This window comes from Colletotrichum destructivum, chromosome 10, assembly GCF_034447905.1.
Source record: "Colletotrichum destructivum chromosome 10, complete sequence".
NCBI classification, from domain to species: Eukaryota; Fungi; Ascomycota; class Sordariomycetes; order Glomerellales; family Glomerellaceae; genus Colletotrichum; species Colletotrichum destructivum.
The window spans coordinates 2,540,752-2,564,967 of record NC_085905.1 but is presented as its reverse complement, the minus strand read 5'-3'; the positions used below and the strand labels follow the sequence as shown (position 1 = coordinate 2,564,967).

General features: G+C 55.0%; 11 protein-coding genes across 11 annotated transcripts; 4 read left to right on the top strand and 7 right to left on the bottom strand.

Annotated features, from left to right (window-relative positions):
• Positions 1 to 386: 386 nt before the first annotated feature.
• Positions 387 to 1,361, top strand: CDEST_15065 (uncharacterized protein; the record flags this gene model as incomplete). Its single annotated transcript, XM_062931221.1, has 1 exon — positions 387 to 1,361. One exon carries the CDS (start codon positions 387 to 389, stop codon positions 1,359 to 1,361), a length of 975 nt encoding a protein of 324 aa, XP_062787272.1.
• Positions 1,362 to 1,651: 290 nt separating this feature from the next.
• CDEST_15064 (Putative leucine-rich repeat domain superfamily) lies at positions 1,652 to 2,911 on the bottom strand (the record flags this gene model as incomplete). The annotated part of the gene is made up of 1 exon (XM_062931220.1): positions 1,652 to 2,911. One exon carries the CDS (start codon positions 2,909 to 2,911, stop codon positions 1,652 to 1,654), a length of 1,260 nt encoding a protein of 419 aa, XP_062787271.1.
• An 824-nt stretch (positions 2,912 to 3,735) lies between these two features.
• On the bottom strand, positions 3,736 to 3,918 carry CDEST_15063 (uncharacterized protein; the record flags this gene model as incomplete). Its single annotated transcript, XM_062931219.1, has 1 exon — positions 3,736 to 3,918. One exon carries the CDS (start codon positions 3,916 to 3,918, stop codon positions 3,736 to 3,738), a length of 183 nt encoding a protein of 60 aa, XP_062787270.1.
• Positions 3,919 to 4,509: 591 nt separating this feature from the next.
• On the bottom strand, positions 4,510 to 6,136 carry CDEST_15062 (Putative cytochrome P450; the record flags this gene model as incomplete). Its single annotated transcript, XM_062931218.1, has 4 exons — positions 4,510 to 4,533; positions 4,673 to 5,074; positions 5,186 to 5,963; positions 6,033 to 6,136. 4 exons carry the CDS (start codon positions 6,134 to 6,136, stop codon positions 4,510 to 4,512), a joined length of 1,308 nt encoding a protein of 435 aa, XP_062787269.1.
• Positions 6,137 to 8,239: 2,103 nt separating this feature from the next.
• On the top strand, positions 8,240 to 10,050 carry CDEST_15061 (Putative TauD/TfdA-like domain, taurine dioxygenase TauD-like superfamily). The gene is made up of 5 exons (XM_062931217.1): positions 8,240 to 8,595; positions 8,704 to 9,190; positions 9,324 to 9,557; positions 9,618 to 9,689; positions 9,787 to 10,050. The coding sequence occupies exons 1-5, from the start codon at positions 8,340 to 8,342 to the stop codon at positions 9,956 to 9,958; spliced, it is 1,221 nt and encodes a 406-aa protein (XP_062787268.1). The 5' UTR covers positions 8,240 to 8,339; the 3' UTR covers positions 9,959 to 10,050.
• A 1,079-nt stretch (positions 10,051 to 11,129) lies between these two features.
• CDEST_15060 (Putative amino acid/polyamine transporter I) lies at positions 11,130 to 13,355 on the top strand (the record flags this gene model as incomplete). The annotated part of the gene is made up of 7 exons (XM_062931216.1): positions 11,130 to 11,403; positions 11,481 to 11,720; positions 11,785 to 12,237; positions 12,312 to 12,486; positions 12,559 to 12,695; positions 12,757 to 13,009; positions 13,079 to 13,355. 7 exons carry the CDS (start codon positions 11,130 to 11,132, stop codon positions 13,353 to 13,355), a joined length of 1,809 nt encoding a protein of 602 aa, XP_062787267.1.
• Positions 13,356 to 14,053: 698 nt separating this feature from the next.
• CDEST_15059 (Putative leucine-rich repeat domain superfamily) lies at positions 14,054 to 15,766 on the top strand. The gene has a single exon (XM_062931215.1). The coding sequence runs from the start codon at positions 14,207 to 14,209 to the stop codon at positions 15,707 to 15,709; it is 1,503 nt and encodes a 500-aa protein (XP_062787266.1). The 5' UTR covers positions 14,054 to 14,206; the 3' UTR covers positions 15,710 to 15,766.
• Positions 15,767 to 16,089: 323 nt separating this feature from the next.
• Positions 16,090 to 17,537, bottom strand: CDEST_15058 (uncharacterized protein). The gene is made up of 3 exons (XM_062931214.1): positions 16,900 to 17,537; positions 16,513 to 16,832; positions 16,090 to 16,452 (listed from the first exon to the last, which is right to left on the bottom strand). Exons 1-3 carry the CDS (start codon positions 17,081 to 17,083, stop codon positions 16,351 to 16,353), a joined length of 606 nt encoding a protein of 201 aa, XP_062787265.1. The 5' UTR covers positions 17,084 to 17,537; the 3' UTR covers positions 16,090 to 16,350.
• A 599-nt stretch (positions 17,538 to 18,136) lies between these two features.
• Positions 18,137 to 18,954, bottom strand: CDEST_15057 (Putative alpha/beta hydrolase-1; the record flags this gene model as incomplete). The annotated part of the gene is made up of 2 exons (XM_062931213.1): positions 18,137 to 18,478; positions 18,547 to 18,954. 2 exons carry the CDS (start codon positions 18,952 to 18,954, stop codon positions 18,137 to 18,139), a joined length of 750 nt encoding a protein of 249 aa, XP_062787264.1.
• A 119-nt stretch (positions 18,955 to 19,073) lies between these two features.
• CDEST_15056 (uncharacterized protein) lies at positions 19,074 to 20,279 on the bottom strand (the record flags this gene model as incomplete). The annotated part of the gene is made up of 1 exon (XM_062931212.1): positions 19,074 to 20,279. One exon carries the CDS (start codon positions 20,277 to 20,279, stop codon positions 19,404 to 19,406), a length of 876 nt encoding a protein of 291 aa, XP_062787263.1. The 3' UTR covers positions 19,074 to 19,403.
• Positions 20,280 to 21,211: 932 nt separating this feature from the next.
• Positions 21,212 to 23,180, bottom strand: CDEST_15055 (Putative fatty acid hydroxylase). Its single transcript, XM_062931211.1, has 3 exons — positions 22,654 to 23,180; positions 22,347 to 22,602; positions 21,212 to 22,193 (listed from the first exon to the last, which is right to left on the bottom strand). Exons 1-3 carry the CDS (start codon positions 22,665 to 22,667, stop codon positions 21,546 to 21,548), a joined length of 918 nt encoding a protein of 305 aa, XP_062787262.1. The 5' UTR covers positions 22,668 to 23,180; the 3' UTR covers positions 21,212 to 21,545.
• Positions 23,181 to 24,216: the final 1,036 nt, after the last annotated feature.

Genomic DNA, 24,216 nt, shown 5'->3' with positions numbered 1-24,216 from the left:
GGCCGAGAGCGATGTGGGCAGACTAGTCAATACGAAAACCCAGAAGCTTTTCCCTGCCTCTTCTACTCCACAAACGAGGGCATCTGCTGGCATGAACACGAGATGATGACGGTACAGTAGGTGATGGTTCGAGTTGTTGGGAGACCCCGACTTGAGAAGACTCCAGAAGGCAACGGCCCAAGTCTGTATATAACCGTCACAACATCGCGGTCCAGATGTTGCAATTACGCTCTACACTCACACTCACACTCAACTCCAACACTCACCTTCATCAACCACAACCACACCCGGCCTTAGCAACCAACTCCTTCGCGACTACTTCAACCTCTACACACACACACACACACACACACACACACACCTCTGCCTCTCTCCCCACCGCCGCCATGATGAACAAGCTCATCGTCGCTCTGGCCATGGCCTCGGCCGCCACCGCGGCTCCTACTCTCGGCCGTCGTGACGACTGCCAGGACGCTTGGAAGGCCTGCATTGCCGCCGGCACCGCCGAGGTCGCCTGCTCCTGCACCTTGACCGCCTGCCTCGGCGAGGACAACGCTCGCAACCGCGAGTACTGCGCCACCGCGACGGCAAACCTGCCCAAGCCTACCTCCGTCCCCGGCATCCCCGGCGGCTGCAACCCGGCCCACCCGGGATCCTGCCCCTCGTCTTACTTCACCTACCCGACCGCCTCGGCCTCCGCGGAGCCCGTCTTTACCTCCATCCCCGGTATCCCCGGCGGCTGCAACCCGGCCCATCCCGGATCTTGCCCTTCCTCCTACTTCACCTACCCTACCGCTTCCGCTTCCGCGGCGCCTGCGTTCACGCCCATCCCTGGCATCCCCGGTGGCTGCAACCCGGCTCACCCCGGCTCTTGCCCGTCCTCCTACTTTACCTACCCGACGGCCTCGGCCACGGCGGCGCCCTCCGCCCAGCTCACCCCCGGAACCGGCGGCAACGCCATCACCTACCCCAGCCCCAAGCCCGTTGAGGGCAAGGAGTGGACGATCAAGGACCTGACGCGCTACTGCGGCGAGAGCAACGAGGGCTGCGACTACAACTTCGCCATCGAGGCCGACGGTAAGACGGAGCGCTGCACCGTCATCCGCATGCCCGGCTCCAACGCCGCCACCGAGAGCTGGTCCGAGCAGCCCTGCACCTCCGGCTCCGAGTTCAGGGTCTCATGGGGCTACGTCGAGAACCCCGCCCCCGCCTTCGCCGTCGTCACCGTCGTCAAGGGCAAGGAGCTCGCCTGGTTCGGCGTCTCCGACGTCAACGGCAAGCCCGTCACCACCGCGCCCTCCAACCCCTTCGGCTCCGGCCAGTTTGGAAACCTCGGACCTGAGCAGGTCTACACCTACTAAGCAGTGTTCATGTTCATAATAATCGGGGAGAGGGTCAAGAGCCATGATGATTCGAAGATACATGACTGCATTGCATCATTTGCATTTAGAGAGCGAAGACTATACACTCCTTAAGATAATGTTTAAATAATATATAATCTGAACACAATTTTTTGTTACAATTGGACCCAGATGAGACCGTCATGGCGTACACGAAAGATCCATCTGACAATCACACGTCGGTTGCATAAACTAATTGGCTACTGAAAGTATATCAACGCCCAGAGCGTCTGTGTGATTTTATTATCTCGCTATTTCACATGGCACAAGAGGCCAACATCTGTAAGAATCTTCCGGATAATATAGTGGTGCTCTTCCGCCCTGAAAAACGTACCCAGTGTCACCTCCCTAAGCTGAGGGTATTCCCCGTTTCTGAACCGACCCGCCAGCGCCTCAAATCCAGCCGTGCCCACTTCACGCAGCGCATCCATGTCATCGTCTACCGTCAACTTCTCAAGAGCACTAGGCAACGAACTCAGAACGCAGCGCGAGTCCGAGCCCATGTACCTTTCCGACAAGCAGAGCGAGCGGAGCTCCGAGAACCGGGAAACTGACGGCAGTGCCATGGCGTCGGGGTAGATATCAGCATTTTCATGCATGATGGTGTGTCTCCCCCCCAGCACAAGCTGGAGCGAGCTGAGGGTACTAGTGTGATGCAACAGAGCCCGGATCACAGCTTGGTCTACGAATACGTTGTTCGACTCGTAATGAAAGAGCCTCAGGTTTCTGCAAGCCTTGATGATTCGGATGAGTTGGTCGACCGGCAAGAGAGATCCGCGCAGGGTGAGGTGGTGAATGTTGCCCCAATCAACCTCTCCGTCGCCCAAACCCCCCTCGGGCTGGTAGAGATCGACAGTAATGAGGTTGGGTGCCAGCCGAAGGAGAGGCAAGATGTTTTCCAGAGGCGTAGGGTCGAACTGGCGCACCCGAAGGCTTGTGAGTAAGTCGAAGCGTATTGCGGCAACAACGTTCTTGGGAAGCAGAGCCGTAAAGTGTTTGAGGTCGTCGTTCAGGTCCAGCGCTCGAATATTGCGGGCGTGCAGCAGCACCATTCCTATCAGCATTGAGACACAGGCCGTAGTGTCGAGCCACCTGTCGGGAACTTGAAGACCGTATCTGCGAAGAAGGCCGTCCAAAAAGGCCGCATCTTCACCCGCCAAGGGTTTGGGGTCGTTGTCATCGATGGTCTTCATCCCGCAAGTCGTCAACGTCCGTAAGCTCGCCGCGGCTGCGGGATGACGATGCCAGTGCCGGAGTAAGGCGATGGCTCGTCTGGTTCCAGAACGGTGACAAAGCTTGATATGTTTGTTGAGAAAAGGCTCAACCGCGTGATGCAGAAATCGACTTGTTTGCGAGAGGGATGCCAGCGCGCGCAGACAATCGCTTCTCATCAGTTGTGCCGGGCGAAGATAGGCATTGGTCTGGGAAGCCCATACGATGAGCTCGGAAAAGATCTTTTGCAGGATCTCGACCGGCAGGTCAGTAAGTTTTGCCACATCTCGAAAGCACATCAAAGTTCGTGGGAGACCGAGGAGACCGAGGAGACGTGCCGAAAGATGGTTGTTGGCGGGAAGCGGGAGGAAGACAAACCATCATCGCTGGAGTAAACCGTGGATTATGTAGCCGAGCGGCGGAGGCCACGACGCGCATTTGTGTGTCACACTGTGAATGTTTTTGTTTTGGGCGTGCTGCATATCTTATCAAACTCTTTTGGGCATGGAACGACGCGGTTGAGTACTGGCCGAATGCTGGTTGGGCAAAGCGGCGCGCAACACAAGAAAGGGGCAAGTTTGGGGAGTGTCTTTGTTTGCTCATGCAGTACATACTATATACGAGACAATCAGAGTTATGCCATGACGTTGTGAAGCATAATACGTTGGTTGACAGAGTTGTTTGGAAATGCCGGGCTCAACACCCACAGGTCACAAGTAGGTCCAACGAGATTTGCATCACTTGGTGTCTGAACTGAAGCAGTGATCAACTGTTCTATCGAAGACAGTTCCAGACTGGTTCGAGTCATCTCCACTGTTGAGGCAACTCGGAGGTGCCTAATTAAATGAAGTCGACGGTTGCATTAGATGCAAGGCCAGGAATGCATTTGCATAGGGCAATTGGCGGAACAAAGAACGTAACATTCTCTGACGATTTGTTTGAGCTGGTGATGATGCCTAGGTATTAGGCTTGCAATTGTTTTCATTCTCTCCGTCGACCCAACGCCATTAAGTCGTTTCAGCTGACGCTCACTCCGGTATTCTATGACGAGAAAGGATCATCGGCGAAGCTTCAGATATCAGCACATTGTAGACACATCATGATAGCAAAGATGGAAGTCCACCTACAATGTGTTTCCTAGACCATCGTCACAAACGAGCCGTCCCTGGACTGGACTGCACTGTGCGCCATCAAGAACGAACCGCCCGCCGCTGTTGTCCTTCGCCGGGACAGACTGTGGTACAGGGGCAGCTAGACATGTTGCCGCTAAGCTGGCGAGGGCAACGAAAGCTGTCGTGAATTGCATGCTCTCGTTATTCCGTGATTTTGTTTGATTTGGGAGTTCGAGGGAGTTGTGTGGTTGTGTGGTAAAGCGCCAAACGTTTGGTTGATCGCGGAGTCCGGCCAGCCAGAATGTTGAAAGGGATGTTTCGATTGAATGGAAAAGCCCGCATGCAAGTGATGAATCGTCATGAACTGAAAAACCCATCCCAAGGTTCCCCTTATATAACCTCAGCTCTCAAAGGGGCTGATATCGTTTTCTGGTTGACATGAGACATTCTTGGGGCCAGTTGAGACAAGCACCCCGGTCTACCGTTCCCATGCTTGAGGACGCGAGCAGCCCCTGGTCTCAGATGTTCCCCATGATCCACTGCCGCTCAAGGGCACTATAACAGAGACGGACATGAAGCCGGTATTTGAACCGGGGGTTTCTAAGCTTGAGATCAATGATCGCCAACCAACTCCCCCGACATCTACAGCTACCAGGTCGACTGGAGGCCGCTTGTCGAAAGACCGTTGCATTTCTAAAGCAGGCGGATTATGAAATCGGCTGATGCTCCCAGTGGATCATCCCCTCGCTCACGATCTTTTGCAGCCTTAGATCCTAGTTGATCCTTTATCTGATGTAGTAGCTGATCAGCTGTAGAAACGGCTATCTTGAGTTGATCGCAGTTGCTGGACTAGGCATCATGTTGCACTATGACTTTATCTCCTCCAGTCAATTAACTATATCTTTCCCCCTTTCTCACTTGTGACTTGTATACCATATTACCCCTGACCTTTACTCCCGAGATCCAAGACTCACCACCCATTTCTCCGCATCGTTTTGCCCAGTCGGCAACGGGGCTCGGGACATAAACGTCCAAATTGTCGTCCCCCAGCCGAACTCCCGCCCCCGACGCTCTCGTGCCGAGTCGAGTGACAAGCACGACACCCAAGAACGAAACCCTCTTCCTGCCGAAGCCGTTCTCGGCTGGACACGCGTTTTTGCCCACGCCGAAAGGCATGTACGCGTGCTCTTGGTCTCTTGTCAGCTTATCGAAGCGGTTCGGCCGGAATTCGGGGGCGTCGGGGCCCCAGATCCGCTCGTCGTGGTGCATGGACTCGACGTCGGCCGTCTCCTCAGCCGAGAGCGAGGCTCGATAGATGCGTTTTGTCGGCGGGTATAAGCGGAGAGCTTCCTATCGTGTGTAAAGGTTAGCATTATTCGTTCCTTCAAGTGTCCAAGCATTGTACGTTTCACGAAACGTCGAGATGAACCGCGGATGGGAGGTAGGTGGCGCCACACGGACCCGCGCAAAGTAGACGACGGTCGGATCTAGTCGCGCTCCTGCACCGCTATTCTGAGATATGCTCTTCACGACCTTATTGACCGTTTCTCTTGTTGCAGTATCAATGTAGCGGAAGGCTACGTGGATGTAAGTCAGCATCACGACGCGCCAAAGTGTCTCGTATGCCGGCATAATCAGTCCCAGAACCTTGCTTTCTCTGTCTTCTTCGCCTTCTTCTTCATCATCGCCTTGCTTGACAGACACCAGCTCGCGAAGTGCCTCTTGCAACGATTCCAGTGATCTCTGCCGAGATACCGGCCCCCGCTCGCTCGACGACTTCTTTGAATCTTGCCAAAGGACGTTGACGAGCTTCGTAGCCTTGTCCGCATGACCGATGTGGAAGGGCCGTACCCGTGTTTTCGGAAAGAGAAGTTTGAGGACAGCATCGAGGCACAAGATGCGGGCGATGCGCTCTATTCTCACTTCGCGCCGGCCGCTGTTGCGCAATTGCGGCACCAGTTTCTCGATCGTTTCGTTGGCCAGTCTCCAAACCTTGCGGCACACTGCTCCATCGGCGCTCTTGATGGTGTGGAACGAGAGTCGGAGGAAGTCGGTATGCTTGTCCACGTCTGTGGTTGTAAATGAGTTGCGGATGTCAAAGGCCTTGAGCAGGCGACTGTTTGGGCCTGCGCGGAGTTGCAGTCGGTGTTGAAGCGAGCTTGGTTGGAAGATGCTAAAGTTGGCGATGCTTCGGTTGCGTTGGATCTTGCTCTGGAGCGAAATAACTGGAGCCTTGAACCTGTGAATCGAGTAGACAAGGAGAAGAGCAAGAAAAGTTGCAGGAAAGAGAACCTAGCTCATCTTGAACAGAATGTGCTGGTTCTTGTGGGGTGTGTGGCGGGCACTGGTGATGATAGCGTTACTAGTAGTAGGTCTGCTTGAGTACGCCTTCCGAGTCTTGGTGTTTTTCATGGGCCACTAGAGAAGTGATGATCGCATGTTCGTTGCTGGGTAGTTTATCTTTGCAGTTATATAGACATTATAAAAGCCACGCTACACAACTTAGTCGGAGTTGAATGCAGCGTTGACTCAAACAGATTTCCATGAGGTTTCGTTTAATTATGCCGAATTTGGGTACAAACAGCTCAGTCCAGAAACCCGAGCAACGACGATTACAATACCAGAAGCCAGAGAGTTTCACAAAGTCAGGTTTGGGAGTCTCCAAGCCCGCAGAGATTTATCCGAGTAAACAAATGAGCAAAGAGTTATGATGAATTGGTGCTTCAGGCAGCGATGGGTAATCTCTATGAGGCCTTATGGCGTGTAGGACGTCCTTTTTGTTACATGACAGTGGCAACAAGTAGATAACTACAGTCATCAGACTTCTTGCGGTTTGTCCAGGACGCTTATCAATGACAACCAACATTGGTAATCGAGATTATGTAGTCTCGCTGTGAATATGAGGCTGTGAATGAATAGAAACCTGAAACAATTCCTGAAATCACTGTTTCTGTCTACCCAAGTGACTGAGTACGTTAGAATATTAGGTAGGCGGTAGGGTGTGTCCCGCCGTTCGCGGACGTAAATACCAACAAGCGATGCTGTTCAACGCGCACTCTGATGAGCGCCCATCAGAAAACCAGAGTGGACAATCAGTAGATGGGCAATTTACAGTTGATGATTTGCTTGAAAGATAACCTCCAAAGCTGTGGGAAACCCATGTTTGAAGTAACGAGAGTGTTTAGTCAGGAAAGGGTTCCGCTTCCCCTTCAGTTACACAAAATAATGTTGAAAAAAAAGTGAGCACTCTTCAAATCACGGTGTGACCATCACGGCTTGTGAAACGTGCACATATCAGTGTGATGGACGGCTTATCGCCCCCAGTATCTCCCCTGAGAACAACGATCTATCAAAAACATGATATCGATGCTAGATGCCTTTATGATCCCAGTGAGGTCTCTCTCATCCCGTCACCTCAAAGATATGACCGCTGAGCTATCTGCAAGGCAAAGAACTATAAGAACGCATTGGATGCTGCTCATCTTCATCCCAAACAGCCCTGAGCTGACAGGACTGCGTCACAGCTCTCGCAAATAGCTTGATGAAACTGCCAGAAATAGTTCTGAAGACTCACCGTGGACTGAAACTGCTCGAACTTCTGGTTGTCTCGCAGTGATTGCTCACTTTCTCCTGATTAAGGCACCGTTCATGGTCAACGACGATGGCACTCGCCGGCCTCTGGAGTGAGGCCTTCAATCGGAAAGATGGCGCGAGACGTGGACGGCTATTACGCAAAAGTTGTGGACTTGCTCAGGCCCGGGCCGATGCCGCACATGGGGTTCCGGGTGCTCGGCAGCACGACATGCAAGTGAGTGAACAGGGTTACTCGAGCCAGGGTGATGGATCGACAAGCGTGCTTCAAGCTGGAGGCATGGAAGCTCTGGTGGAACGATCGGGTGTTCTAAAAGCTACTGATGGATCTTGCCGATGGGCTGGCCGTGTATCGGCTCTTCGAGGCGGGGGCGGGGCCGGAAGGGGTGGCCGGGAGCCCGGTGGGCAGGTTTCCAAGACAAACAATGAGACGGGTGGGATAGTCGAGAGTTGGAAGAAGGGTAATGACGCAAAAAAAACAAGTGAAAAAGATGTTTTGGTATCGTTTTTCGGGGGAGCCAGGAATTGTGTCTACTCACGTCGCATATCCCAACCATCTGATTGCACTCCTGCTTGGCTTTCGCTATTCCCTCTGAACCCGCTCCAAAGCCAAGCAACATGAGATGATGCATGAAATGTAAGGCCACTCTCCCATCTGCACGCCATGCTGAGAAACAGAGCTCCAACCCAAAATCGGGCGGAACGCCAGCCGAAGCGTGAGGGGTTAGACTCGATTGTCATCATCAGGCTCCCCCTTGAGCCATATAAGTGAGTCTTTCTCCACTTTCTCCGCGGCACGACATCAAGAAGCCCAATGTCGCCATCGCCAACGCGCCTCTCAACCAAGAAACATAAGAAGACTTCGCCGCAGAGGGACTGCAACAATTAGAATTCGAAAGAGACTAGTCAGAAAGTAGACAGACGGCAAACCCCTGGCTCAGGAAACAACACGCCTACATCCCTCCCTCTCCTTTCCAGCTTCCCAGCCAGCCGAAAATCAAGGATTACCTGCCGATCTAGCACCATGGCCACCGTTACCGTCGCCCGACCTGTCCAGCCGGACATCCAGTATGCGCCAGACTACGAAAAGTATCAGGCCCGGGTCGCCCGTCGATCCCAGGAGCCAGGTCTCCCCAAGACGCTGCCCGAGGGCCTCCCCGCGCAGTTCAAGAGCGACCTGGTCTGGGACGGGGCCACGCTGGCCGACGAGTACGACTGGACGTACGTCCTCCAGCCAGAACAGCTCGACGAGCTCGACGCCGCGCTAGCCCACTTCAAGTGTAAGTATGAACAGCCCGGATGGGTTTGTTGTGTACCTTGTCATGCATGATGATGCATCCCACTTCCTCCGCCGCTAACCCAAACGTTTTCTTCCTCGCTTCCTACAGCCCTGGGTCTGTCGCTTGGCCACATCAACCAGGAGACGTTTCCGCTGCCGAAGCTGCACGCCGAGCTCCGCAAGCTCTCCTACGAGCTGCACAACGGCCACGGCTTCTTCGTCGTGCGCGGGCTCCGCGTCGACGAGCACACGCGGGAGGAGAACATCATCATCTACGCCGGCCTCTCGTCGCACATTGCGCCCCGGCGCGGCCGCCAGGACAGGCAGTACGACGGCAGGCCGGCCGACGTCGTCCTGACGCACATCAAGGACCTGACGCTTACCAAGGAAAAGGGCCAGATCGGCAGCCCCGCGTACACGGCGGACAAGCAGGTCTTCCACACGGACGCCGGCGACATTGTCTCGCTGTTTGCGCTGTCGACGGCGGCCGAGGGCGGCACGAGCAAGCTGGCGAGCATCGCGCGGGTGTACAACGAGATCGCCAACACCCGGCCGGATCTCATCCACACCCTCACCCAGGACTGGCAGTTTGAAGTGTAAGTCGTGCCCATAACAGTCTATTAATGTCTCGAGGCTCGCGCCTCTTGTGGCGAGGACCTCGTCAACAACAATAACAAGTGGCAACCCCCCATTCTTACCGGTGTCCTTTGGTGTGTTGCGGTATTATAGATTCGGCACTCCTCAGAAGGCCTTCACGTCGCGGCCTCTTGTGCATTACCAGCCCGCCACCGACACGACTCCCGAGCGCTTGGCCGTCCAATATGCGCGGCGGTACTTTGTCGGCTACGGCGCGCTCCCCCGAAGCGAGGAAATCCCACCCATCTCCGAGGCGCAGGCTGAGGCCCTCGACACGCTGCACTACCTCGGCGACAAGTTCGCGGTGAACCTGGACTTCCAGAAGGGGTACAGTCAAACTACACGCCCTGAATCAGTCGATGTCACGTACTGAAACATATTACCTAGCGACATCCAGTACGCCAATAACATGGCCATCTTCCACGCCCGAGACGGCTTCACCGACACCCAAGAGCAGCAGTGAGTTTCTCTCTCTCTCTTGTTACGCAAGAGAATACCAGTCATTGCCGCAAGAGGTTCTTGTGATGAGAGCTGACTGACACGGCGAACTTCGCAGGCGCCACCTGCTTAGACAATGGCTCAGCGACCCCGAGTACGCGTGGGAGACGCCAGCGCCGCTGAAAGAGAGGTGGGCTCAGCTGTACGAAGGCGTCACACCTGAAGCCCAAGTCTTCCCGCTCGAGCCCTTCATCCGCAGCGAAGGGAACAAGAGCAAGGGGCGGTCGTGAGGCGATTAGGCTCTGGAGCCGGCACGCAATCGATATCCAAGAGTCTCGGCGCACGGATTCGGCAGCTACTTGAATGAAAAAATCAAACCCTTGACGCGCATGTGTGTGTGTGTGTGTGTGTGTGTGTGTATGTGTGTGGTTGTGTTTGTGTTTGTGCCTCTTCCTGTCGACTGCTGACCGTTCATCCTGTGCCGTGGTGATGATCCTTTACAGAACCCTCGAATAAGCGAGCTTCGTACACTTGTAGTATGTGATTGAGTTCTTGCTGCTCGGCGACCGCCACCCGAGAGACCATCTCGGTACAATGCTAAGCCATGCCAAGGAACCAGAACACGAGCTGGATCCTGGATCGAACGAGGGAGAATGTGAGACACAGAGCTCGCCCAAAGAGGGAAGGATCCGCCAACCGTTCAAGACGTCCGTAATGCTCCTTGATAAGAAAGCGTGGCAAGCTGGGGGGTGGGGATCCTATGAGATGGGGGCGATAGCAGGGTTCTGTATAAGGTTACACACTTTAAAAGTAGCCTAATTATCTGATGGCCAGTTCCGGGGATCGCTGTAACCATCCCACGCGTGGACGGGCGTGCTCCAACGGTCGTCATGGTCGGCCGGCATTGCGTGCTCCTTGGCTCTGGCTGACATAGGAAGGTCGGTCTCCTCTTCCCTGGACAGGGGGAGGGGATAACAGGTTGACGACCAAGAGGACTAAGAAGGCCAGTTTTGAACTCATTTTTGGTGTTTTTCTTCTTCTTGTGAGGTTCGAGGGGGGCGATGGGAGAGAGAATTGTGCCATTTCTCGCCCCCATGTTCGCATTTTGTTGGCGTACTTGGCGTTGATAGTCTACTGCGTTGAACGTCACATCACACATGGCCACAGGCTCGGCCGTCGGATGAGATGCTCTGCCCGTCTCGTCTCGTTCCAAAGCTTTAAAGACATGGCTGTGGGACGCAATGTGAACCCCGTCCCTCTCGTTGCGGACCTCTCTCGAGCTCTTCTCCTCCTCCTCCCCCGCATAACGCCATCCGTCAACCCTTGAAAGCATTAGCCAAAAGCTGCGTCCGTGGCTGGCCGCCACCACCACCACCGTTTGTCTGCTCCGTGCCCACAAAGGTTATTCAGTGGATCATCTCTTCCTCTGCCAGCCAGCCTGCGAATCATACCCATCCCGGCATGGTCTTCTCCAAGTTCTCGTCGCCGTTCAAGACGAGCGGCGCCGGGGTTCACGCCGTCGACGTCGAGGCGTCCGACTCGGAACACTCCATCATCCGCGACGGAGATCTCGCGTACACGCTCGCAAAGGGAGGCAATGGGTCGAGGCCCGCGTATCAGGAGGCGGTTGGGGCTCCTGTCGAGAAGCACTCGCCGCTGGGGTATCACGTAGGATGGCTCACCGTCATCTTCTTGAATGTCAACCAGATGATCGGCACCGGCATCTTTTCAACACGTACGAGAACCCAGCCTCAGGCCTCCCGCACTGGAGAGTCAAATCCTCGATATGATGCTAACATATCTCTCTCGCAGCCGCCTCCGTCCTCAACGGCACCGGGTCCGTCGGCCTGGCCTTCATCTACTGGACTCTCGGTTTCCTGATGGCCCTCGCCGGACTCAGCGTGTACCTTGAACTCGCCAGTTACTTCCCGAACCGCAGCGGCTCCGAAGTCGTCTACCTCGAACAAGCATACCCTCGGCCAAAGCACTTCTTCCCCATTGCCTTTGCCGTGCAGTCTGTCTTGCTCTCTTTTAGCAGCAGTAACGCCATTGGTATGTCCTACGGCACGGTGTTCACAGAGAGGGGGATACTTTAATTAACATCAACAACTCGTAGTTCTGTCCCGGTACCTCTGGAGAATCGCAGGGAAAACCCCGTCCCCTTGGGAGCTGAAAGGCGTTGCTATCGCCGCCTACACCTTCGCCGTCATCTGCGTCATCGCTCACAACAAGTACTCCCTCTGGGCCACCAACATCATTGGCGCCATCAAAATCGTCACCCTCGTCTTCATCTCCATCACCGGCCTCGTCGTACTCGGCGGCAACCTCGACCACATCCCCGACCCGACCGCCAACTTCCGAAACTCGTTCGAGGGCACCACGGACAACGGCAACGACCTGGCCACGGCCCTGGTCAACGTCATCTTCTCGTACACGGGCTACTCCAACGCGTTTAACGTGGTCAACGAGATCAAGAACCCGATCCCCGTGTTGAAGCGCCATGCGACCATCTCGGTCATTGTCGTCTCCGTGCTCTACATGTTCTGCAACGTTGCCTATTTCGCCGCAGGTGAGGCCGCTCTCTTTTAAAAGTCTTCAACAAACTAGCTCCAAGGACGACGGCTGACATGTCATATGCAACAGTGCCCAAGGCCGAGTTCAGAGGTGCCAAGGAGATTGCTGCCGCCGTCTTCTTCACCAAGGTCTTTGGCAAGGGACCCGCCGAGCAAGCCCTCAACTTCTTGGTTCTTCTTAGTGCTTTTGGCAACCTGCTTGCCGTCTTGATCGGCTCTTCTCGCGTCATCCGTGAAATTGGCCGGTAAGTGTGATGCAGTCCAGTTCAGCACTCGCCCACCCCCCTTACTTTTGTTATTGACACGATCGTTTCCAGACAAGGCGTGCTGCCCTGGACCGAGTTCTGGGTCAACACCAAGCCCTTCGGAACCCCCATCGGTCCCTACTTGCTCAAATGGGTCATGACCTTCATCATGATTGCTGCTCCACCCGCCGGAGACGCGTTCCAGTTTGGTCAGTATCATAAGCTCTCACCAACACACACATACACTCGAAATCACTAACAGACCCAAAGTCGTCAGTTTGAAGACGTATCCTGACGGCATCTTCCACTTCGCCATGGCCATCGGCGTCTACCTCATCCGTACCCGACGTAAGCGCGCCAACCTCGGCCGCACCGAGTTCAAGTCATGGCACGTCACCGTCATCTTCTTCATCCTTCTCCAGGTCTACATCCTCGCCATGCCCTGGTGGCCACCAAAAGGAGGCCCGTACGCCGGCAACGTCAGCTTCTGGTATGCGACGTACTGTGTCGTCGGTATCGCCGTGTAAGTCCACCCCCCCCCACCCCGCCCTTTTCATAGTACCAAGACCGAATCGCTTACTCGGATACTTAGCCTCATTGTCTGCTTCCTCTACTACGCCGTTTGGATGTGGATGTTGCCCAAGTGGCGCGGCTACAGAATCCGTCCCGAGATCCTCGACGTCTCGGACAACGGCGCCAACACACATCGTCTGGTCCAAGTGCCGCTTTCTGAGCTGGCCCAGTGGGATGCCGAGCATGACGATGCTGGCAATCTGCGTCGCAGGCACGTCGTTGACTCGGAGAGGTCGTCCAAGGGCGACGTCGACGTGGGGATTGTCGGCGACAAAGGAACTACCGTGAGATACTGAATTGCGGATTAATACTGTCACCGAAACATACCTCTGAAGAAAGACGGTCGTTTCTATACTTTTGCCCATATCCAAAGCCTTCTGGTCATTCACCAGCATCATATACCACGTACAAGCCTAATACATGCCTCGCATCACTGTCTCCGAGTATTTGACCAAATCTGTTTTTCATTTCCCAAGAACCCGGGATCTGATATCTTTCCGCGCAGACATCTACTCGGTACTTAGCCTCATCAACGTTCTTGTTACGAGGAGACCTGGGGCTCAATTGACCTCTAGATAGAGACTGGGTGGCCAATTAAACCATCTTGGAAATTCTTCATTTGGCTTTGACGAAGTTGGTATCGATGGACAGCGTCCTGCCAATGTTGCATTGTCTGGTCACATGTCCACTGAGGATTTAAGTTTGCATTTTACAGAGCAACAGCAAATCCGACCTCTTCGTTGGCACGTCAAGGTTTTGACATCAGCCACACCTCAGTGCCAGTTCTCGTGTGCGAGTCTTCATCACGTCGTCTGGACAGCAAAGCAACGTAGTGCACCGGCTTCGAGCACAATGATACGGAGGTGGTATAAGGAACATGTATCGGCTTGTCAGCATCGGAATTAGGTATTATCTAGGTACTAAACTGACCAAATAGTGTTGGTCGACTTTGCGCTTTACAGGACAACATGAGTCAGACATCACTTAGGATCAACTATTTTCCAAGAGCCAGTGTGACACAAGTCAGCCGGAACAATTTGTTCATAATCACGGAGAGATATCCTTGTTGCAACAGCCAACTTACCTTTTTGACTCAGGTTTGCCTCTGGATATCAGTTCTTTGAGAAGCCCCTCGGACGTTACCAAGATGATGACCTTCGTTGACCTACCAGTTGAGCTTCTCGACCGGATTTGCGTCTTGCTGTGCCCTCACTGCAAACCATTCACAGTTAGGATATCGAAACCAAGCATCGACGCACGCCCGACATCGGACGACTGGGAACGTGACCGGCTTCACCGTACCACCCTCTTCAACTTGTGCTTGACATCGAAAACCCTTCGACGCGTGGCTCAGCCGATACTTTTTCATCGCTTCCTACACCACGACAACCGACACTGGCAAACCCCTCGAACTGGGCTGACCCTGCGTCTCTGCGAGCTGTTGCGAACCATTGACGAGAGTCCCAGGCTGGCTGGTCTGCTCAGGTGCGTCGACATCAACGCCTTTGAGCGCAACTGCACCTGTTGTCGTCGCGGTTCCGAACCGATCACCCCCGAGCAAAACGGATTGGTCACACGGCTGGCCAGCAAGACGGGCCTCGCTTTCGACTCCGCAGAGCTCGACTTGCATGACCTCCCCGAGTGCCTCATCCAGCTACTGCTGGCCTCGGCTCGGAATCTGTCGGGGCTGAACCTGTGCGCCCCTCGCTGGTGGACGTTCCGCTCCCTGGCACTATGGGCCTCTCGAAGCGGTCAACAGACGTTTTTGCCCGGAGTGAAACGAATGGAGCTGGCCATTGATAACCACGAGAGCGACGCATGCCTCGGGCCGCATGACGAGTCGTGTAACCATCCAACGACGTCGTCCTCGATCGAGCGTCTTCTGGTTGACGCTGCGCCCAACCTCAAGCTCCTATCTTGTACTGCCGGTGCCCTGAACAGCCTGCCTCTGCTACCGGCGTTGAAGTGGCTGGAAATCCATGTCCACGGATCTTGGGAGGGAATGCTACCGCAGCTAATGAAAGGGTTGCCTCGTCTCACACACCTCACCTTCATCGCCAGAAACAAGCACTGCCCCACGCCAAATGAGATACAGAATTCTTTGGCGGGTCAACGCGATACTCTGGAGTACTTGAACTTAGTGCAACACAGGTGGATGTACCAGGGATGGAGGCCGGGCAGAGAAAAGTATGCCATGACATCCCTCGCCGACTTCACGGCCCTCAAGACCATTAACCTTGACGGGTACATGATCTGGCCTGACAGAGGTGGCATGACCGCCAACCAGATATTCCAAGCAGACCTGGAACTTCTCCCGGAGTTCCTACCCGAGTGCGTGCAGCAGCTACACGTCGACCTCTCGGACAACTATGGGGACGAGAGCTTCAGGTCGTTGGCTGAAGCCACGACAAAGGGGAGGTTCCCGCAGCTCGACGCTGTCTTCTGGCGGTCCGACGGCATCCGTAACCTCGAGCTGGCCGCCGCCGACAGGTCGTGGACCGCGGGCGACGAGTGGAAGGCGGTGGTCCCCTTGCATGTCGCGAGATGGATGGAAGATCAAGGCCACAATCTTGCGTTTCCCGACTGGCGAGCTTTGCGGCTCAAGGTACATCCTGCGACGCCGCGACGCACAGGAAGAATCAAATCGTAGTCGGTGTTGCACATACACATGTCTGTTTAGTTAGAGGACGAAACATGATTCTATTCGACGCACGATGGATACCCAATGTCTAGACACTAGCAACTAGTGATGGTGTGTGCTCGTTTGCTTCAACTTCAGGTTTAAGTCATTTGCAGAAAATCTAACGTCTTCCGCAAGCTTCATTCAGGGCATTCAACAAGACACAATGGACAAAAGTATCAAACCGGTGAGGTTAAATAGTGCAGCAATCGACCCGTTTCCTTGAACTAGACGTCCATGTTTAGTCGTGAAGAAACTAATATTGCCAACCCGAGTCCCCTTCCCCCAGCCATCTTGGTTACAAAGTTAAGATGAGTTCTCTTTTGCATTTCGGCAATGATTGAACCCCGGGTTTCTATATATTGATGCATTCTTTCTGTGTTCTAGTATCATCTACAGTCTATAAACGCTTTCTCGGTCCAGGAGACCTGCCCGACGTAGCTGTACATGAGGAGCACATAGTTAAAGGGCCAACATTCTCCAACTGACTTGGACAAGAGCTTCTGGGAATGTTTACAGAACAAACTTGGCGCGATAGTAGGGCTTGAACATATTCTATAAACTTCAAACGTCATGTAAATGCTGAGCAATGCTCTCCTCAGTTGGTTGCATCACACGTCGAGCTTGACCAGGACACTGCCGCCCTCCCCGAAGCTCTGGTACTTCTGCAAAGCAGCCTGGACCTCGGGCTTCGTGAACGCCGCTCTAATCTCCTATAGCAAGCCTGTCAGTATGCATCACAAGCAAAAAACTCCAGAAATGACTTGGCTCACATCTTCACTGTCCCATCCCAGGATGCCCAACCCGGTGCTCGGCCCGTCACCAACACTCTTGCCGCCAAAGTGCACCGACTGGCCGAGGGCGGCGACGAGGTCGAGCCAAGCCTGCTTCGCCGCCTCGTGCTTGCTCTCGTCCGCTACGTCGAGGAACGAGAACTGGGCGAAGGCCTTGGGCTTCTCACTGGGTACAGGTCCGGTCTCGAACTTCTTGATGCGCGGCTGGCCGCCGGGGTTGCTAGTGTTGAGCTGTGCCTCGCGCTCCTTGAACCATGCTGATTCGGAAAAGGCTTTGTCGTCCGCCTCTGAGTTGAACGCTGTGGTATCGGTTCAGACTTCATGATCCTCAAATTCTCGCTTTGGGGGGGTGGGGGTGGGCCTCACTTATGGTTTGCAGAAACTTAAATTCAGTCACAGGCGTCCCGTTCTCGTTGACGACTTGACCTCCTGCAACGCCCACAACACCAGGCTGCTTTGAGATGCCTTCCTTGATGGAGGGCCAGTGTCCGAGGAAGTCGTCCTTCTTTTCGGAGGGGATGTCGGAAGTGATAACGGCGACGAAAGGCATCTTGTCAAAAGAGGATATGGTGGGATGGGGACGAAAATTGGCTGGATGATGGAATGCTTCGATGATGTGTGACTCTCTGGTGTTGAGTGGTGAGTTGTGAACTCGGGGTTGACGATTTTATACAAGACTCAAGGGAGCTATCGGTATTACTTTACGGATTCCCGTCTCGGTCTATTCTTACTACATCAGGTATCCAAATGCCGTGACGCGCAGCCGGTGATCAAGGGAGTCCGGCAGAGCGCGCACTCCGTAATTCTTCGACAGGGTAACACGGCATAACACTTACATCCGTCAAACGCAGCACGCAATCAGATGTCAGAAGGGCTGTTAGGATTCAATGAACGAATTGTGAATAGAGAATAGGGGGGGGGGGGGGCACTGAACAGCCACTCCCTTCCGATTCGCCAGTCAAAGTCGGCTTCCATTTTCAGACTTAACTTGGCACTTACTCAGGGGACCGCATTGTACGTAACAGCTCGTGAATGTGTCGTAAGCGCCAAACCTCCCATATGAAACCGAGAACTTGTGCAGATCCGGGACCTAGGGAGCTTCCGATGGTGGAGGTATTGTTGATGCCGCTGAGCCAGGGCAGCGGCCCGGCGGGCATGACGTGTCGGCCTCGGCCTCTCGTCTGATCCGTTATTCATGCTCCCCCCACCCAGCCTAAAGTTTAAACTGTCCAGTGCTTTGTGGAGGAGATGGCACAATCCTTGGACGGTAGGCCGAGTTCGCTCTGGGGACCTTGTCCACGAACCCAGATTCCCGAGGCTCGGTTGTTGCATTTTGGGGCGGTGAACAGGAAACGCTGTCAGGGGAGAACTATGCTGCACAATTCACACTTCTTGGAGAATTATTCAGGCTCATCTCTTGTATTGTCTGACCTCGTGGTAGGTTACAACTTGTGCTGTTCAGGAGGCTTGCCAGCTGATGTAGGCAGGCAGGCAAGCGTGTCAAGAACTGTCTCGTATGTCCAGACGAGACATAAACCATCTTTAATGACGCCGGGGACTTAGGGCTAAGTGATCCGCACCTCTTGCCGCTCAACGCTTGCTTTCAATCCCCGATCAGTTGAATAAAAAGGTCTGCAAACTCCTTGGGCATGCTGATAGAAGGAAAATGGCCAGACGGCAGGCTCTCCTCCCGGATCTCGACCCCGAGGTCCTTCACCCTCCCGACCAAGATGCGCTGCGCCTCCGCGGAGATCACAGCATCGTGCTCAGTGTGGATGTATGCCGTGTCAATGTTCTTGTATGCCAAGCTTTTTGTGCGATACTGTGAGCACGCGGCGGGAGTTGCTGTCCACAAGCTCGCCCACTTCTCGTGCTCTGCTTTGGGCACGTCTGAGTAGAACAGATCACTGGCGTCGGGAGCCAAAGTGGCGACAGTTTTGTCTTCCTATGGCACGGTTAGCGACGTACGCTCCTTGGCCTGGAGAGAAGTCCAGATACGAGGAGTGTATTTACGTTGAGGCGCAACCAGGGGAACATGCCCGGAGGCGCGAAATCTTCCAGCGACTCTTCCCCGGCGGCGATGAAGGCGGCAAGGTATACGAGCAAGCGGACACCGCCAGCCTTTCCGGAAACGGCTCGGTCTTTGATGCCGAGCCCGCTGAGAGCCTCTGTCGAGACTGTTCCGCCGTAAGAGTGGGCGAGGACGACGATATCTTTGCCTTGCTCTGTCAGGTCTGAGGCTATCTTTCTCACGAGACGGATGTCATCCTCAGGAGCGCTCGCTGGCGTCAGGGTGTCTCCTGACGGAAGTTTAGGGACAACACACGGGTAACCCTTGTCCTCGAGCACGTCGACGAAGGGTTGATAGTGTGCGGGCGTATGCCAAGCGCCGTGAACGATGAGCACAGTAGGCTTAGACATGGCTGTGATGGCTGTGATGGATGTGATGAAAGACCAACAGCGATGGAAGAGATGCAGAAAAACGAAACTTGCGGGATGGAAATGAGACTATTCTTATGTGAACTCACTCCCACCCCCCCAAACAGGTGATCGCCCTTTGGCATTCCCTACTCTGCTCGTGTACCCAAGAGCAGAAAGCTCACCAATAAGAAACTTCCACGGGTGATCCTACAGAAATGCCCAGCGACTTAGAAGATAATAAGGTCAAGGATAATTTATAAATCGGCGTTTGTCCCACGAGTGCCGTCGTGAGGAGCACTACCCAGAGGACGCCTGACATCATTGCCCGCACCAGAAACGAAGTACAGTACATGCGATTAGGATCGCCCTACGCCGGAAAGGGATCTAGTCTCGCAGACAAGAATCCCTCAAGCCGCTCCTACTCGGACTCGAGACCAATCATGATCCGCTCAAGCAAACGCAGCGATGGCAGCGGCTACACCAATGATGACCGCCACACCGGCGCGAGCCGTCGGCCCTGCCCCGGCCGGGACCTCTGTGCTCGAAGCCCCGGCAGCTCCGCTCCCTGACCCGCTCCCACCCGCCGCCGGCGTAGTTGTAATCGTGGACGTCACCGTGGCCCTCGTCGTCGCCGACGCCGTGCCGTTGCCTCTCGACGCGCCGTCCGTGGGGTCGACACTCCCGATGGCGTGCTTCGTGCCGCTCGCCTGGCCCGTGGACAACGTTGTTGTGACGATCTTGATGATGGTGCTGGTCCGCTTGCTCACGGTGGCCGACGTCGTCGCCGTGGCCTTGTCGGCGTCTGTCTCGCCGAGCACCGTGGTGAAGGCGGTGGGAGTCGCCGTGGGAGTCGCCGTGGGCCGGAGGGCGGCCGGGTTGGTGGGGAGGAAGCTCGCGGTCACGGTCTCGGTGCCGGAGTAGGCCGGGCAGCCGGGGACCTTGCGGGGCGGGGCGCGGCCGCCGCCGCAATCGACGCCGGCGCAGATCTCGAGCGTGTCGGGAACGTACCAGATGACGGTCTCGTAAGTGTTGCCGTAACCCGGCGATGGATTGACTGTGACGGTCGAGGTGAAGGAGGTGCAGCCCTCCAGGTCGGTCTTGGCCAGGACGGCGGCCGTGAAGGCCAGGACGGGGAGAAGGTAGCGCGCCATGTCTTTGGTCTTGTTGTTTTGCGGGCTGCGGGATATCGGAAATGAGGTTGGAACGAGTGAGTTGGTGATGCAAGAGAAAACGAGCGACTTGTTCAGGTTCCAGGCGACGAGGCGAAAGCGAGCGATGATCGTGAGAGCCTGAGAGAGAAGCGGAGTCCCAATACTCAAGATCATCGGGGGTGCCAGGGCGGGTTTAATACCGCGATCCCCCGACGAAACGAGTCCAGATCTCTTTCCGCTCTCCCCAATGATTACCCAAGATCTATTTTCCAATCTTACCAGACCCCCCTGGACGCAGCCTAAATAGGGATACGGCGTGCCACAACGGCGCGTCGCTTGCATGCATCCGTCGCCTTGCATCGAGAACCAGGGGGGGTTTGGCTGCCCGTGACTAACTTAGGCTGACGCTCAATTTCACCTTTTGGGCAAGCTTGGCATGGTCTAGAATGGGGGGTGTGCTGGGGTGCGCATCCCGGAGGTGGTGATGCAGGCGTCGGTCCCTTGCTTCCGCCGTTGGGATGGTCGTTGGAAGATGAAAAGGCCTCAATGCCGTTCGTTGTCTGCTCGAGAATGAGGAGAGGTTTGCCAGCTTCAATATCAGACCTCATCCCTTGTGTCACCAACGGCAACCTGGATCCTCGTCATGCCCCTTCGATTATCGCTGAGGGCTTAGTGTCCGAGAATCTCTCTGTTGCTTGCCGTTACTGTTTCCCCTCTCACCACTCGCTGGCTCAGGACGCGGTCGAAGATCACGATGATCGTGATACTTGGGGGTCTCGGCCTGGCAGAGTCTAACCATGCACTAAGATGAGTAATTGCAGTGAAGTGTCAGGTGTCCTTAGATGTCTGGAAATATCCGAAGTGATCCTCGTTCGTCGAATCTCAAAAAAGACACTGGACATCAAGTTGACTATACCGTAGGAGTCTCTTGACTCGAGTTGTATACACCCGATTCCGAGACCCAAGAGCAGTGAGGCCTAGACTATCGAACCTTGCCTGCCGGCCGTTGAATCAAGTGCATCGTGATTCGTGGAACACGCTTTTAACGCATCATAACGCAGTGCTACGATTATTTCCTGTAGACAATCGCTATCCGAAGCACACACGGCGAGCGGCATTGATGCATGCGGCACGAGATGCAGTGGTTTGCTTGAAACACCGTCAAGCAAACACCCTTCCAGGACCCGGTGACTAGGGTCATTAATGGGTGTTCATTAGGATAGAATATGTACAACGCCAAATGAGTCGATGCAGGCTTCGTAGCAAGTCTAGTCCGATTACAATTCGTCATAATACGAGGTCGTTGTGCCGGCCATAAAAGAAAGAATGCGCGGCCGGCTTCATTCTCCGACGGGTTCCCTCCACTCCACGCAGATAGATGTTGAGCCCAGCAGGGAGACCCCTTGGTCGAGGTGTTTCTCCTCCCATAATCCTCTCCCATCACTGAGCCTTCTTGGCTTTGGCCAGCCTCCTCTCGCGCCGGCGCTGGTGGGCTTCGGCGCCGGCCTCGGTATCCATGAGCCAGTCCCACCAGGTGAAGCTCGAAGCATAGTTGCCGATGAACTTCTCATGGTGGACGTCGTGGTGACTGGCGCCGGCCCAGAAGGGGAGGAAGTGCCTCAATGACCAGGGGAAGTCGTAGCCCGAGTGGCTATCGATGGCCTGGAACAGGCGTAGGACGATCCACATGTACATGGTAAACAGGTGCAGGTCCTTGGTGATGAGCACCCAGAGGACGGGCGAGCCGACGGTGCCGAGGCCGAGGAACATGACCTCGATCGGGGAGGCGTACTCGGCCGTCATGCCAAAGGGCGCCGAATAGTAGTGGTGCATCTTGTGGACGGCCTTGTACAGCGGCGGCCAGTGGGCGCCGCGGTGCACCCAGTAGTGCCATGTGTCTTCGAGGACGAAGAAGACGGCGATCTGGTAGGCCATCTTCCACCAGGGAGGGAAGGGCACGGCGTAGTCGAGGCCGCACCAGGTGGCGATGGGGTGAAAGAGCCAGATCTGCGGGAGCTCGACGGTGAAGTGGCTGAAGAGGACGAGGGCGGCGCATTCGAACTGTTCTTTCCAGGTCGGGATCTTTTGCTGCGGAGGGGGTGAGTGACTGAATGGCAACGATCGAGGGACTGATGAGAGAGTTGGGTGGCAAGGAGCGGCATAAACACGTATGCAGCTCCCCGATCCGCAGCTCATCCATGATGGGGGGGGGGGGGGACGGGGGGTGGAGGGAAGGCTCACCTGTTGAAGCTTCCACCTGCGGAAGTAAGGGATCGTGTCGATGATGATCCACGGCAAACTGCGGCCAAAGTAGACGACCTCGTGCATGACAAAGGTCATGATGCCGGTGGCGAGGATGTCGTTCTGCATCCACAGGTACCAGGCGGCCCAGAGACGTTCGACGATGTTGAGCTGGACATTGTACTTGTTGACGTCGTCGAGCACGCTGAGGTAGGTCTGGGTCGAGGTGTGGTTGGGGAACAAGACGGTCGAGTTCCTGCGGTCGTGTGTGAGCGGGTGTTGAACCAAGTGTATGCGGATGACTTACCAGAACGCCGCCATGATATCTGTTGGGCCCCGATTGCAGGAGAAAGATATTAAGAGAGATATTAAGAGAGAGATTCAGAGAGATAGAGCAAGACTGAAAGCAAGACAGAAACTGAATCAAAGACGAGATGTCGTTCCCACAATTCAACGGCAGCAATAGGATCGCAAAAAGAGGACCAAGAAAGCGGCAAAGGGGACCAATGTGGAATTATACACAATCATTCAGCATCAAGTGGAGACGCAAACCTGTGTTGACATGACGGGCTTTGGATCGATTTTCGAACGGCGGCGCAGGGCAGGGGTGCAGACGCCGATGGCACGATGAAAATTCACCGGCATCCGCTCAGAATGTGGTACGACAAGTTGCGTGTTTCCGAAGCCAAGCTCGAATCCACGCCTCTCTTCCCTCTAGCCCTTGGGGAAACACTTCAAAAAAAGGAACAAACCGAATACGAAAAGCAGGCCAGATGAGATTGGCGAATCCGGAGGCGGTAACTGATGGGATCGCCTTGGGGTTCGCCTCATTGCCTCTCAAACACCGCAACTGGGCTCACAAGAGTCGGAAAGGACGGGCTCGGAGCCGTTCCTGTTAAGCTGAAAGAGCCCCAAGAGGCACAGATTGCCCGTAGTCCCAGTCTGCTCCACCCCGGATGATCCACTTGCCGATGGTCTGCTTGTGGTGTGATTCTGCTCGCCGCGTCGTGGGCCCCGAGATTACCGGGCTCAGGGGCAGCTGTACGTAGCCTGTCGCCTGTATCCGTAGGGCATGACATCTCTGAGCCTTACTGGCTTGTGGTTCACCTGCATGTGTTGGTGGGTTTGTCCATGTCTATGGCGTGCCGAGAAAGCACCCATTGTTTCTTCGTGAAGCGTGTAGGGAAGAAACCCGTCGAGTCGAAAGCCCGATAAAGCGATTAAGATGTGGTGGTGGACTTCAACTGAATGCAGCCTGGGCAGATCTCTGTGGCGGATGGAGGATCTGGACAACACATGACAATTGCATATCCTCGTTGGTTGCGAATCTTCCAGAGACCACCTTTTCGACTGGACTTGATGCGTCTGTTCGGCAAATCAAGCTGGTCCGTTATCCGCTGTCCGCTCCGGTCTCTGGCACGCTGTTCGGGGTCCCGTCACGCCGCATATGGTCACAGACACGCGCCGGTCACTGGGTGCTCCATCCGCAACGGTAGAGCCAGCCTTTACATGCATCGGGCCGTCGCAGGTAGGCCATACTGGTCGTCAGAGCCTTGACCACGCCTAGATGCATCTGGTTAGGGAAAGGATGCTATTTCTGACGGACTTCGCGTATCAAGCTTCTGGGCCATCATGGATGGCTGCGTTGTTGTTGCTGGTGTCGCGTTGAGGAAATGGCACCAGGTGAGGCGGAAATGCAGGGACGGCGATGCAATTCTTGGTGGAGTGGAGTTGGACGGAGGAATGTGGCTTTCGGACAGACTGGAAAGGCCAAGCCACATGTAGTTATGGCTGTGCAACCTGGCCACAGTTGCACTCAGCCACATTGATGTCAGCCACATCCAGCCACCACATTTCTAGCCTCAGGTAG

Coding starts and splice junctions, on each gene's coding strand:
- CDEST_15058 (XM_062931214.1), bottom strand. CDS start 17,083: ATGCCTTTCGTCGCCGTTATCACTTCCGACATCCCCTCCGAAAAGAAG. Junction 16,833..16,899: donor TAAGTTTCTGCAAACCATAA/GTGAGGCCCACC, acceptor CCGATACCACAG/CGTTCAACTCAGAGGCGGAC. Junction 16,453..16,512: donor TGGGATGGGACAGTGAAGAT/GTGAGCCAAGTC, acceptor GGCTTGCTATAG/GAGATTAGAGCGGCGTTCAC.
- CDEST_15055 (XM_062931211.1), bottom strand. Junction 22,194..22,346: donor GCAGGTGGAAGCTTCAACAG/GTGAGCCTTCCC, acceptor CCCCCTCCGCAG/CAAAAGATCCCGACCTGGAA.
- CDEST_15061 (XM_062931217.1), top strand. CDS start 8,340: ATGGCCACCGTTACCGTCGCCCGACCTGTCCAGCCGGACATCCAGTAT. Junction 9,191..9,323: donor CAGGACTGGCAGTTTGAAGT/GTAAGTCGTGCC, acceptor GCGGTATTATAG/ATTCGGCACTCCTCAGAAGG. Junction 9,558..9,617: donor AACCTGGACTTCCAGAAGGG/GTACAGTCAAAC, acceptor CATATTACCTAG/CGACATCCAGTACGCCAATA.
- CDEST_15059 (XM_062931215.1), top strand. CDS start 14,207: ATGATGACCTTCGTTGACCTACCAGTTGAGCTTCTCGACCGGATTTGC.